This window comes from Mustelus asterias, chromosome 13 (genome assembly GCF_964213995.1).
Source record: "Mustelus asterias chromosome 13, sMusAst1.hap1.1, whole genome shotgun sequence".
NCBI lineage: Eukaryota > Metazoa > Chordata > Chondrichthyes > Carcharhiniformes > Triakidae > Mustelus > Mustelus asterias.
In genome coordinates, this window is record NC_135813.1 from 105,421,735 (window position 1) to 105,436,246 (window position 14,512).

The 14,512-nt window shown below is 45.1% G+C and overlaps 1 protein-coding gene across 1 annotated transcript in view; it reads right to left on the bottom strand.

Annotated features, from left to right (window-relative positions):
* Window positions 1–2,046: 2,046 nt before the first annotated feature.
* Window positions 2,047–14,512, bottom strand: part of LOC144502972 (SEC14-like protein 2) — a 68,825-nt gene continuing 56,359 nt past the window's right edge. The window contains exons 11-12 of the mRNA XM_078227420.1: window positions 10,861–11,030; window positions 2,047–3,319 (exon numbers count right to left, since the gene is read on the bottom strand). Coding sequence (XP_078083546.1) covers window positions 3,171–3,319; window positions 10,861–11,030 — 319 coding nt within the window. The 3' untranslated portion in view covers window positions 2,047–3,170. The remainder of the gene's footprint in view (window positions 3,320–10,860; window positions 11,031–14,512) is intronic.

Below are 14,512 nucleotides of genomic sequence, written 5' to 3' on the forward strand. Positions count from 1 at the left end.
GGCTGCAGCATTCCATTTGACTATTAGCATTTGAGAACTGCAGACTGTAGAGTCTGCAGCCAATACCTGATTAAATATGGACCAAAGCCTACAGCCAATGGGGTTTGCAGACAAACCATCTTCATGTTTCACCAAGGACATTAATGGGTGTTAGACCAATGTGAAATGTATCCTGTCGAGCTTTCATTGTATTGTGAGTCAAACGCAAAGGCCGTGGCTGTCTCAAACATCTCAAAAGTGTAAAAAGCCACAGCAAAGGATGTTTAGCGGCCTAACTCATCACCTTGTTTGGTAAAGGAGTTTGCACTTGTAACAGGTCACATGGGTGAGGCAGGCACGTTTGTTGCCTGCTTTTAAAGCAGCAAGAATCAGCTCTGCAGAGGCAGAGAGGTCATTTGAAATCCAAAGCACCAGCTGCAAGACAATTACGCAGCCAAGGTAGTAAAACCAACCCTTGGAAATGGGAGAAGGACTCTCCCCAATCTGTTCCAACTTCAAGTTCGCCTCCAACCAACCCCCTGGCAATTCAACTACAGGAAGCCTCATAGTTTACTGAGAATCCTCTGCTTACAAGTTCTTCACTTCAATTAAAAGCACCAACTCATCCAAGAAACTACAAGCCTACCATGAGATTATACATTGTAATCATATGTTTTCCTTCTTTCTTGGTATGTAATCTTTGTGTGAGCGATAATGTGTGAGACGTGATGTTTTTAAACCTCCAGGGTAAGAGTCGGATAATAAATAACCTTCGTTATTTTCAAACTTACCAAAAGCTTGCTGCTGGAATTATTTAAATTGAGGACAATCACCGAGGGTAGGAAAACACACACACATCTCACATACAAAATAAACTGATCACGGACAATAGTAAAACATACAAAATCTGTCTGTGTGTGAAAATACTGCCAAAAGTAATATAATTTGTCTGTCTTTGATGGGAGCATTTATTAGGAATTTGGACACATGGGGGCAATTTTTCCCGTTCCGCCCGCAACAGGAATCGGAGTGGGCAAGGGGAGGGTCATGGAAAGGTCCGTTGACCTTGGGTGGGATTTTCTGGTTTTGGGGCGAGCGTGGCCAGAAAAGCCCACCCATGATGTGCATCATTTTCTGATCACCGAGAATGAATCATTAAGAAATTACGTTGACAGGTAAAACCATGTATTGGAGAGCGAGGTCAAAAATGTACTGCTAATACACTGATGCTTTCAAAAATAAGATGATTGGGATGAAATTATCATAAACAAAGACAGAATTTTATAATTTTAGATAATATTTCTGCCCAGTTTCCTTTCTTCATCTCTTGATGCTGTGGATACATGTTGAGTCAATGTCCAATGAGTCTTAGCAATCTTACATTACCATCACTCAATCCAGGATGTTGCCTGGATTAAGTGGCATGCCTTATGAGGATAGGCTGAGGGAGCTCGGTCTTTTCTCCTTGGAGAGACGTAGGTTGAGAGGAGACCTAATAGAGGTATATAAGATGTTGAGAGGCATAGATCGGGTGGACTCTCAGAGGCTTTTTCCCAGGGTGGAAATGGCTGCTACGAGAGGACACAGGTTTAAGGTGCTGGGGGGTAGGTACAGGGGAAATATTAGGGGGAAGGTTTTCACACAGAGGGTGGTGAGCAAGTGGAATCGGCTGCCGTCAGTGGCAGTGAAGGCAAACTCAATAGGGTCTTTTAAGAGACTCCTGGATGAGTACATGGGACTTAATAGGATGGAGGATTATAGGTAGGCCTAAAAGGTAGGGATATGTTCGGCACAACTTGTGGGGCCGAAGGGCCTGTTTTGTGCTGTAATTTTTCTATGTTTCTATCCCTAGATAGTCAGTCACGTATCTAGTTAGGAGGGTTAGCGGGCGAAACAAATAAGAACACTGCAGCCAAGCCCAGCCAACTGTACTACCTTCCAATTTGAGATGAACTCACTCAACAGAAACTGTGGATAAATTGAGGAATCTTTCCAATCTGTATGGTCTAGTCCTTCAGCAGACAGTGCAATGAACCATTAGGAATGAATATCGTTTTACAAGTATATGAAGTTGTTGTCAACTCTTTATAACACAGCGGAAAATTAATGAGCATTCTTCTCAGGAGAAAGCACGAATCATTGTTGTCTTGCTCAGCCTGCGTGTATCATACAATTAAGCAAATAGTCACAAAGGTGATTCATCACATTTTATAAGCAGAAACTGTGGGGTTGCAGGTTCAAAGACTGTACATTGGATCCTATCTATTGAGGCACTGGCTGCAGTTCATTGTCATACTGTGGGTATAACAATGGATTCAAACTGCAGTCCAGACTCAGGACAAGAACCTGAAGATTTTCAAGAACCAGGATAATTCACGTTCAAATTAATTTTGCGAATTGCAATTGGTTCAACTCCTGCAATCCTGCAACCCTTTACTTAATGTTATCAGTTTTAAGAGCGTCAGATAAATGGAAACAGGGCAGCTACAATTATTCTTAATCTGAATGTCATAGAAGACATGAAAATAGATCTCAACATGGGAAAGTAAACTGCATTTTCTCTTATTAATTCAGAATTGGAACTAAGTGCAAAAGTACGTTTACTCAAAGTAATTAGAAGTCCATAAACATCAATTGGAAACAATCAGCTGTAGCTTTGTCATCAATTAAAGTGACATACCATATGATCCATTTAACTTGACTTAAGGTAATGCGCATCACTCTTTAATAAAATATTTGATTCTTCTTAAGCCTGATGATATACCACAGATGTGGCCTTCAGTGCAATGCTACTATGTCCATAGCCAAATACATCAATATATACGTAACGTAAGATCAATGTAGCTTTTTTTGTATCAACAAAAAAATTCAATGCTGAATATTAGATGAGAAAGTCTTATTTAAAAAGGCCCTGTGTGTATGTGTCCCATTCCCTCCATTTATGGTAAAAAGCGGCATGCTTAATAGGCACTCTGTTTATCCCAATTTTCACTGGATAATGATAATCCATGGATTACTCAACAGGGTCCCACATTGGACAAAATGCACACACCACAGGTAAGCTCTGCTGTGTCTACAATATAGCCAGTCATTAACACATGCCATTGCATTCAGTGCTTACACTTCACAGAACTTGAAATCACCTCATTGCAAAGTTGCCTTACAGATTCACATCTCTGCTCACGACATTGTTATATTTTACTGAGGTCCACTTCTCTTATCTTCTTCCCAAGATCATCCAACTGTGCTTCTGATCCTTTGTCTGGCAACAGCACTTCCACCGAGTAGCTAACCTTCTTGGAATGAATGATGCTGTAGGTGTTGTCAAATCTTAGAACATCTGGGGAAAATAAAATCAACACGACAATTGCAAACACATTTCAAAACCAGATCTCCAGTCTAAAGTCTGTGAACTGATAAAGATAAATTTGCTTATCCTTGCACAGCTCTGTACAGGTGGACCTACTGCTTAGTACCACAAATAAAACAGTTTTAAAAAAAGCAATTGGAAGTGGTATATTCATGATGATAAATGATGGTCTAAGAAATTGTAACAGTATATTTACATTGATAGATAATGTTGACAGTCATACAGTTTGTGTCAATAGCTGTGTTTGGAGGGGGTGGATCTTAGAGGAGCATTCATATTGGGCTCAGCTAATTCTCTTTGCCAAGTCACTATTGACTTATTTCAATAAGGAGGTAAGTGTGCACATTAGTGTGCTTGCCTGATGGCAGTGGGCCAGAACTCCGTACCAAAGCCAGTGATCAATAAATACTCGATATAGCGCTTAAAGTCGGGGGAAAATTAGCTGTATCTTAGATAGGCTTCAACTTCAAAGTCTAACATGAGGTTCCTCAACGCCATTGTAATGAAAAGGTGCTTGGCAGAGCAAGGGTTAATGTGGGACTGGAGACTAGCACCAACTGTGGGGTATGATATATAGAGTCACCTGGTAATAGACTCAGAGAGAAAACTCTGGGAGCAGTCTGCATGGAGCAGCACCATGCATGACAGTATCTGGAATCTGTAAATAGTTAAGATTAACAATAAATGTTTCATGTTTAAGCACAAGTCTCAAGATCTTAGCATTGAGACACCAGAATTGAACCCATAATGCAGCATGGTGCTCAGCAATGATAAAATAACACAACATGGCTGGAAGTGCTGGTCACTTCTAAAAGATATCGGGGCAATTCTCCAAGCCCACTGCGCTGCTATAGCAACCCAAGATTTTTAGCATCACCAGCTCCACGCCAGAAATCGGCGCAAAGCTGATTTCAATATTTAAATCAGAATTTGCATCCATTCGTACGCCCAGGACTCTAGCATCTCCCCCCCACTCCAACCTCCCCCCCGCCCCCCCCCGCCCCCCCCCCCCCACCCCCCGCCCCCCCCACCCGGCCAAGATTGGTTCATCCCAGCGGGGTTTACTACTGCTCCCCACAAACCGGGAACATGTGGTCTGATCCCGCTGGAATGAAAGGGGTCCTCCAGGAAGTCGGGGGCAAGGGAAGGTGCCCACTGTGCAGTGTCAACCTAGCAGTGCCAGCCTGGCCCCCTGGCAAGCCCAAGGGGCACACTGGCACTGCCCACCAGGCATTGGGCAGTGCCAAGGGGGCAGGGCCAGAGGGGCATGGCCTATTGGGGACGATCAGTGGGGGTGCGAGATCCGGCTGCCACTCTGAATTCGGGATCACAGGCAGAGGGAGGGAGGATGGCAATCAGGGCTGACCCACGATGACCCATTCCATCAGTAAAATGATGGAAGGGGTCATGAACAGTGCTATCAAGCAGCACCTGCTCAGCAATAACCTGCTCAGTGACGCCCAGTTTGGATTCTGCTCGGGTCACTCAGCTCCTGACTTCATTACAACCTTAGTTAAACACGGACAAAAGAGCTGAATTCCAGAAGCGAGGTGAGAGTGACTGCCCTTAACACCAAGGCCGCATCAGACCGAGTGTGGCATCATGGAGCCCTAGCAAAACTGGAATCAATGGGTATCAGGGGGCAAACTCTCCACTGGTTGGAGTCATACCCAGTGCATAGGAAGATGGTTGTGGTTGTGGGGGAGTCTGTTATCTCAGCTCCAGGACATCACTGCAGGAGTCCCTCAGGGTAGTGTCCTAGGCCCAACCATCTTCAGCTGCTTCAATAATGACCTTCCCTCGTCATAAGGTCAGAAGTGGGGATGTTCGCCGATGGTTGCACAATGTTCAGCACCATTCACCACTCCTCAGATACTGAAGCAGTCCATGTTCAAATGCAGCAAGATCTGGACAATATCCAGGCTTGGGCTGACAAGTGGCAAATAACATTCACGCCACACAAATGCCAGGCAATGACCATCACCAATAAGAGACACTGTAACCGCCACCCCTTGACATTCAATGGTGTAACCATCACTGAATCCCCCACAGTCAACATCCTTGGGGTTACCATTGACTAGAAGCTCAACTGGGCTCACCACATAAACACAGTGGCTACAACAGCAGGTCAGAGGCTAGGAATACTGCAGTGAGTAACTCACCTCCTGACTCACCAAAGTCTGTCCACCATCTCTACAAGTCACAAGTCAGAAATGTGATGGTATACTCCGGGTGCAGCTCCAGCAACACTCAAGAAGCTTGACACCATCTAGGACAAAGCAGCCCATTTGATTGGCACCACATTCACAAACATTCAATCCCTCCACTACTGACACTCAGTAGCAGCAGTGTGTACTATCTACAAGATGCACTGCAGCAATTCACCAAAGATCCTTAGACAGCGCCTTCCAAACCCACAACCACTTCCATCTATAAGGACAAGGGCAGCAGATACATGGGAACACCACAACCTGCAAGTTCCCCTCCAAGCCACTCAACATCCTGACTTGGAAATATATCACCGTTCCTTCAAAATCCTGGAATTCCCTCCCTAACGGCATTGTGGGTCAACCCACAGCATGTGGACTGCAGCGATTCAAGAAGGCAGCTCACCACCACCTTCTCAAGGGCAACTAGGTTTGGGCAATAAATGCTGGCCAGCCAGCGATGCCCATGTCCCACAAATGAATAAAAAATAACACCCAAGATTTTTAAAAAGCAACCATAAATATGCAATGGTTTAAATAACTTAACCATGTGTCTGAGCAGGCAACGTGCAGCTGACACCAGTTGAAACTTGTGTTCAGATGCTAAAAGTAACGGTTGGTGCAATGGTAACATTACATCCCTAGATGTCACTAGAATATGCTTTGTATATCTATTTACAAATTTTTGAACATTGGACTCAGGAATCCACATGTGAAAAATCTCAGATAATAGTGATGACACTGATATATTCTCTCAAAACAAGTTTCTGCTTTTATCCTCATTCTTGGTCAGCTTGTTATTAGGGTATGTTTCACTGGAAAGAATGACAAAGAAACCAGCAGGAGTGGCACAAATTGCTTCAATAGTAGTCGTATTCTTCTAAGCTTGCATTTCTATGTTCCTTTCCTTGTTTTGTACATGTGCTAAGGAAAATTGTGTACTGATGTTGCTGTTTATTAATAATGTGAGTGCAGATAGATAGTAACTCACCAAGGCCTCTTTGGCAGCACCTTCTAAGCCTTCAACCTCTGCTAGCCAGAGGGACAAGGGAGGTAGATACAAGGGAACACCACCACCTGCAAATTCCTCTCCAAGCCACACGCCATCCTGCCTTGGAATTATATCACTGTTCCCTCACTGTCGCTGGGTCAAGATCTTGGAACACCCTCCCAAACAGCACTGTGGGTGTACCCACACCAAATGGACTGCAGCGGTTCAAGAGGTAACTCATCACCGCCTTCTCAAGGGCAATTAAGGATGGGCAATGAATGCTGGCCTAGCCAGTGATGCCCAAATCCCATAACACAAAGAAATTAGAAAGGTCAAATCATGAAGAAAGGCCAACAGCATTTAAAGTTTATTTATTAGTCACAAGTAAGGCTTACATTAACGCTGCAATGAAGTTACTGTGAAATTCTCCGAGTCACCACACTCCAGTGCCTGTTCAGGCCAATGCATCTAAACAGCACGTCTTTCAGACTGTGGGAGGAAACCGGAGCACCCGGAGGAAACCCACGCAGACACGGGGAGAACGTGCAAACTTCACGCAGACAGTTACCCAAGTCAGGAGTCGAACCCGGGTCCCTGGTGCTGTGAGGCAGCAGTGCAAACCACTGTGCCACCGTGCCGCCCAATACCCAAGTATTTTGGATTTTATAAAAATGTGCATAAAATGCAGAAGGGTGTGATGATAAATTTACACAAGGTATTGCTTTGGTCACAGTTGCAACACTGAGAGAAACTTTGAGTGCCCTGTTATAGAGAAGACAACACACAGCTTAGATTCAGCTGGATAATGTCAGGGACTGGAAACTATCAGAAGACACCTGAGATGCTGGGACTATTTCCACTGGTGAGGAGAAGGCCAATAGGAGTTTTAGTCGGGTCTTTTAAGTTAATAGAATAGAATGATTACAGCGCTGGCGTCTATTCAGTCTGCTGCAACTCACCGAGTCCCACTCTCCTACCTTTTCCCTTTGACCCTGCAATTTCTTTGAGTTTTGATTGGATATCCTTTAGTTGGGTCGTCAGTGTTTAGAGGTCATTGGTTTAGAATTCACCAAACACCAAGATACTTATAGGTGAGGAAGGCAACATTACAAGTGGACTCTGAAGCAACAGAGAATATCTGATTTTGATCCAGAAACTCCGGTGACCTGCTCCATTGCCAGAAGTGAAGTGAAGTCTTCAACAGTCAGTCTGGCTCAGAATTGACTCAGTCCCAAATCCTGGGGATGGGATCATTTACATCAAGGTGTGGGTGCCCAAGTCATTTACAGCACATCCTAGGTATTTCATAATTGCAACAAACTACCTTGTGACCTTCCAGAAAAGGCAATTCCCTCTTTTATGGGGAACTCCTCACATTCTCTTTTGAAGAACTGGAGTGAATCCTTCTTCACCTTATGTCTCAGCGTTGTGTTCTGGTGAGCAATATTTCCTAGTGTCGAATGTAACTATTTTATCTTCAGATTACATTTGCATTCCCACTCTGTTCATTTTGAATAAGCTATCTAGCCCAATCCCTTCTTCATTTTAAAAATAGCAACAACTTGGAGCATTTTTAACATATTAAAATGCCCAATGGCACTTTGCAGAAACATTATAAATCACACAAGGCGATTTTAGTGCAGTTGACCTAATGATTGATTGAAAACCTCTGTCTCATTTCCTTTATTTTTACAGATGCACCATGGAAAGCATCATTTCTGGTTATATCACAGCTTGGTATGGCTCCTGCTCTGACCAAGACTGCAAGAAACTACAAAGGGTTGTGAACGCAACCCAATCCATCACTCAAACCAGCCTCTCATCCACTGACTCTGTCTACACTTCCCACTGCCTCGGAAAAGCAGCCAGCGTAATCAAGGACCCGACACACCCCGAACATTCTCTCTTCCACCTGCTACCATCGGGAGAAAGATACAAAAGTCTGAGGGCATGTACCAATCGACCCAAGCATAGCTTCTTCCCTGTTGTCATCAGATTTTTGAGTGAACCTACCTTATATTAAGTTGATCTTTCTCTACACCTGAGCTATGACTGTAACACTATATTCTGCACCCTCTCCTTTCCTTCTCCCCTCTGTACTCTATGAAGGACGTGCTTTGTCTGTACAGCGCGCAAGAAACAATAATTTTCACTATATCCCAATACATGTGACAATAATAAATCAAATCAAATTAAGCCTGCAGTTATTCGAATAAATGACACTAATTCAAGTAGTTTATCCCCATAATGGAAGAGCTCCAAGGCAGGGTATCACTCGGTTAGGCTTTCTCCGGAGTCCTGATATCCTTCACCACACACAGAGGTGAAAACAGAACACAATGGCTCTAAATGTGGGTGTGCCAGTGTCGTGGACAATCTAAATATCATCTGAATTTTGCATAACGATGTTAGCAGCACACCACAAGGTCCTGTTTGCTATTAACTCACACAGCTTGTGCAACACAAACAGGTGTGTAACTAATATCCCCAATACTGCGGCCTTTTCTCGATTATCTTTTGAGCATTCTTAATGCTGACATTATCAACAGTTTTTTCTTTTTCCTTTCCTGTGAATGGAATCTTTTACACATATTGAATTGCTGTTTTAGATTAACTTCCTTATTGACGCTGTCATATTCTCTAACTGCAGTTCTGGTTGCTAAATAAAATATGAGCAAAGGACACCACCTTTGTGCATGTGACCTCAATACACATATTCCACAGAATGTGCCAGGAGGACGCTTGTTGACATAATGTTAAGAAGAAAACCAGAGTGTGCCCGTGCAGCTTGACTGTTGTGAGTGCTTTATTTCCTTGGTTACTGCATGCTGGTAGACCTTTGTTAAGAAATATGCACATGTGAAGCACTTTATCGTACAAAGTGTTTGCAACTACATTTAGTGCTATGGCTGAATTCAACAAGGTTACCACGGTCACTATTGTGGCTGGCCAGCAATTTCTATTGGACAACATTGTTCTGATTTGATCACAGACCCAACCTCTCCAATCTATCCTCTTAAGTTATAGTTTTTATCCTTGGAATCATTCTTGTGAATCTCCTCTCTACTCTTTCTTCACATCCTTCAGATGCACAGAGCTGGACACTACTACAGATGAGATCTAACCAGCGGATCATACAAGTCCAATATGACCTCCTTACTCTTGTACTCAATGGGCCCGATTCTACTAAAACTTCACGCCCATTTGCATGCATTTAAATCGACTTAATGAACCGCGCGCCCAACCCTACCGCCAAATCCCACTTTACCGTCTTCCGGCCCGTCCCGCATCCGCGCTGTAATCGACCTGCAAAATAAAAGTCTGAAGTCGTCGCTGCAGCTTCCGAAGAGCGGGGTCAGAGACTGCAACGGCTCCCTGACCCAGGTCATCCTCTGGTTGCAGGGGGGGTGGGGGACCCAGATCATCCTCTGGTTGGGGGGGAGGGTGGGGGTGGTGGGGGGTGGGAGGAGGAGGGGGGGGGGTGGTGGGAGGAGGGGGGGTTGGGAGGAGGGTGGGACCCAGATCATCCTCTGGTCCGTGGGGGGGTCTGCTGCCAGCCTGCGGCCAATCGGCGGGGAGGGAAGGGGCACGGGGGTCCGCCGCCACTCTGCGGGCGATCCCTCCTCCCCACCGGAGGAACGAACCCCTCCTCTCCGGAGTGGACGTGCGGCCATGCCATCCCACAAAACCTTCAGGATGAAGCGATTCCTCGCTAAGAAGATGAAGCAGAACCGGCCGATTCCACAGTGGATCCGCATGAAAACCGGCAACAAGATCAGTACAAGTCCAAGAGGAGACACTGGAGAAGGACCAAGCTGGGCCTGTAAAGGGATACACCATCACTGGTACACTACCAGCCACAGCCATCTCTCCCGCTCTCTTGCCCCTGCAGGGAAGAGTAATCTGTGACCCAGACATCACTGCCCTCCCGGCCTCCCCATCCCCCAGTGTCGGTAGGATTCTCTTTCAGGTTAATCTCTGGCCTCTTTTCGTGCTCTCTCCTTACCTTTCTGATTGTTTTGTTTTACTTTCCCTCTGGTCCTTCTACATTTAGCCTCATTCTCCATTTGTATTTTCTATCTGACATTTCTGATACGCCTACTTCTTCTATTTCATCTTCACCTCTATCTCTCTCGTCATCCAGAGAGAGATAGAGGTGTTCTAGATTTATTTGTCCTGCTTTTCTCCTTCGAGGGAATAAACTTTGGCATGGTGAGTATATTAGCTGAATTAACAGCATCAGAAATGTCACCTGACATTATGAAGTTATGAATTTAACAGAGGCAGCTTGGTAGTTAATCTTACTAACGTACAGACTCCAGGTTCCTGGCAGGTGAGGGTTCCGTCCTCGGGTACCAGGTGACTATTGTATCGTTGGTTGGGAACCACCTCAACCATTTCACCAGCTTTTTGTCGTTCCCCAAGCTTTGTCTTCAGGTAAACACCAAACCCAATGTCTGCACTTTCAGTCATAAACTGCCACCTAGGAGAGATCAGATTTCGGAAATGTAGAAACACCTCAAATTTAAAATGACCATTCTCGAGTTTAAATTCCTTTATGGCCTTACACTTTCCCCCAACTCTGTAACCTTCTTCAGACCAACAATCGTCCAAGAACTCCCCCAGCGTTGGTGAATGTGCCATCACAATCCTAAGCTTAAGAATTCCCTTTCTAAATCTTTCCTCCTTTATAATTTCTTGGTTGAGGCAGTTACGTTAGCCACATTTAAGACTTATCTTGATAGGCTTATGAACAAATGGGGAATAAAGGGATATAAGCGGTTGGTCTAGATAGGTAAACGTGATGGGTGCAGACTGGGAGGGCCGAAGGGCCTGTTCCTATGCTGCCCTGTTCTTTATTCTTATACCTCCCTCTCCTCCTTTAAGATTCTCCTTTGGCTGAGTGTCTATTTTTGTACGTTAACACGGTGAAACGCCCTAAGGTGCTTCACAGGGACATTATAAAACAAATTATGATATTGAGCCACATAAGTAAACCAGGCTTGGTCAAAGAGGTAGCTTTTAAGGAGTGTCTTGAAAGAGGAAACTAAGAAAGTAAGGGGCAGCACGGTAGCACAGTGGTTAGCACGATTGCCTCTCAGCGTCAGGGACTCGGGTTCGATTCCTGGCCTGGGTCACCGTCTGTGCAGAGTCTGCATGTTCTCCCCATGTCTGTGTGGGTTTCCTCGGGTGCTCCAGTTTCCTCCCACAGTCTGAAAGACGTGCTGGTTAGGTGCATTGGCCATGCTAAATTCTCCCCCATTATACCCGAACATGCACCAGAGTGTGGCGACTAGAGGATTTTCACAGTATCTTCACTGCAGTGTTAATGTAAGCCTAATTGTGACTAATAAATAAATAATGAAGCGAGGCACAGAATTGTAGGGAGGGAATTCCAGAGCTTTGGGCCTTGTCAACTGAAGACATGTCTACTAACGGTGGAGTACTTTTAATAGTGAATACACAGCAGACCAGAATTAGACCAGTGCAGATATAGCAAAAGGGTTTTTTTCTAAAAGTTTATTTATTAGTCACAAGTAAGGCTTTACATTAACATTGCAATGAAGTTACTGTGAAATTCTCCTAGTCGCCACACTACGGCGCCTGCTCAGGTCAATGCACCCTAACCAGCACGTCTTTCAGACTGTGGGAGGAAACCGGAGCACCCGAAGGAAACCCACGCAGACACAGGGAGAATGTGCAAACTCCACACAGACAGTGACCCAAGCCGCAAATCGGGTCCCTGGCGCTGTGAGGCAGCGGTGTTAACCATTGTGCCGCCAATTATGGAGCTGGAGGAAGTTGCAGAGATAGGGAGGAGTAAGACCGTGGAGAGATTTGAAAACAAGATTGAGAATCCTAAAAATCAAGATGTTGCTTGAGCTGCAGCCAATGTAGATCTTTGAGCACAAGGCTGGTAGGAGAGTGAGACTTGCCTTATTGTTATTCAAATACTTCAACTACATTTACATATTGGAGCTAACACATTTTCCCTCATGAGAGATCAGATCAGTAAATCGTTATAATGGACTGGATGTTAATTCTGGGCTCAGGTCAATTTCTAGGTCCCAACCTTGCATCATGTCCAGCCTGACACCTGACCCGAGTGTAGAAGGAGTGCAGGCTGGCATCGAGGAGCTGCCTCATCCCTGGATTGTGTTTCAATCTTGGCAAGGGGACTGGACAATTCCAATTGGCATTGGCAGAGTGGCCTTGATAGGCCCTGAACGATAGCTACTTGGCTACCAGCCATTTTCAGGCAGATAGTTCGTTCCCTCCCTGACCAGCGAGTACTAGTGGCCTGAGGCAGGCCTGAGGCCATCAAACTAACGTACCAGCTAGTGGTGGGAAACTGTGAGCCATTCTACCCCTGTTCCTGCATCCATGGCCATTTAAAAGTTCAGCCCAATGTCTCTCTTGATTCAACTTAAACACAGGCCTGATCTTCCAAAGATCAAATTCTCCATCATTAATCATTTTACATTGTCTGAATAATGGAAATCTGCAAAAAGTGTAATTCCTTCCTTACATGACATTCCTGCAAGGAATAAGACATGTTTTAACTATATAAAACAAATAGTTTCTAAAATATATATTTGGATACGAATCAGATCTAAATGTAGTAAATAAGGAATTACCTATTGTTACTTTCACCCTACCCACTTGCCGGGATTTTACCGTCTTGCCCAGCCAAGGCTCGTAAGATCCTGCCCGAGGCCAACGGAGAATGGGGTTCTGCAAGCTTCACATGCCCCAGGATCGGGGCGGGCGAGGCGGTAAAATTCCAGCCACCACTAGTCTTCCCCATTAACTTAGAGGTTAAGAGTCTTAACCACAGGTACTACCAACCGACAGTGACTCCATCTGTGAGAGTTCCAGACAATTTATATTCCTTAATGACTATTCGACCCTAATAGTTTTAAAATTTTGTTCCTGGGCTGTGAGCGTCGCTGGCAAAGCCAGCAATGCCACTCCCACTGAGAAGGTGGTGGTGAGCTGCCTTCTTGAACCGCAGCAGTCCATGCCTGTGTTAGGTACACCGACAATGCTTTTACAGAAGGCGATCCAGGTTTTGACCCAGTGACAGTGAAGGAACAGTGATACAGTTCCCAGTCGGGATGGGGAGTGGTTTGGAAGGAAATTTGCAGGTGGTGGTCTCCCCATGCATCTGGTGCCCTTGTCCTTCAAACAAGGTTTGTAAGGTGCTTTCAAAGGAGCTTTAGCGACTTGCTGCAGAGCCCTTGTAAATGGAGCACACCTGCTGCCTTTGTGCAGGAGGCAGGGAGTGAGTGTTTAAGGAGGTGGATGGGCTGCCAATCAAGTGGGCTGCTTTGTCCTGGATGCCGTCAAGCCTCTTGGGGGCTTCTGGGCGGCACGGTGGCACAGTGGTTAGCACGGCTGCCTCACAGTGCCAGGTACCCAGGTTCAATTCCGGCCTCGGGTGACTGTGTGGAGTTTGCACGTTCCCCCTGTGATTGGTGTGGGATTCCTCCAGATGCTCCGGTTTCCTCCCACAGTCCAAAGATGTGCGAATTCGATTGATTGGCCATGCTAAATTGATCCTAGTGTCAGGGGATTAGCAGGGTAAATATGAGGAGTTACAGGAATAGGGCCTGGGTGGGATTGTGGTTGGTATAGACTCGATGGGCCAAATGGCCTCCTTCTGTACTGTAGGGATTATTTGATTCTATGATTCTTGAGTGTTGTTGGAGCTGCACTCATCCAGGCAAGTGGGAAATATTCCATTTCACTTCTGACTGACTTAATATCCTGATGAGGACTTAACAAGTAGAGGCAGTAAGATCCAACAGCCAGCTGTACCTCAACCCTTGTGATTGAGAGTTCAATACTCTTTCACCTGAGCCTTTTTTTGGGGAAAACAACCTGACAATTCCAAGCCAGTTTGGAGTTTATTCCCGATTGTCCTGATTATAAGATATTCAGCAAGCATTTTGTAGATAATGC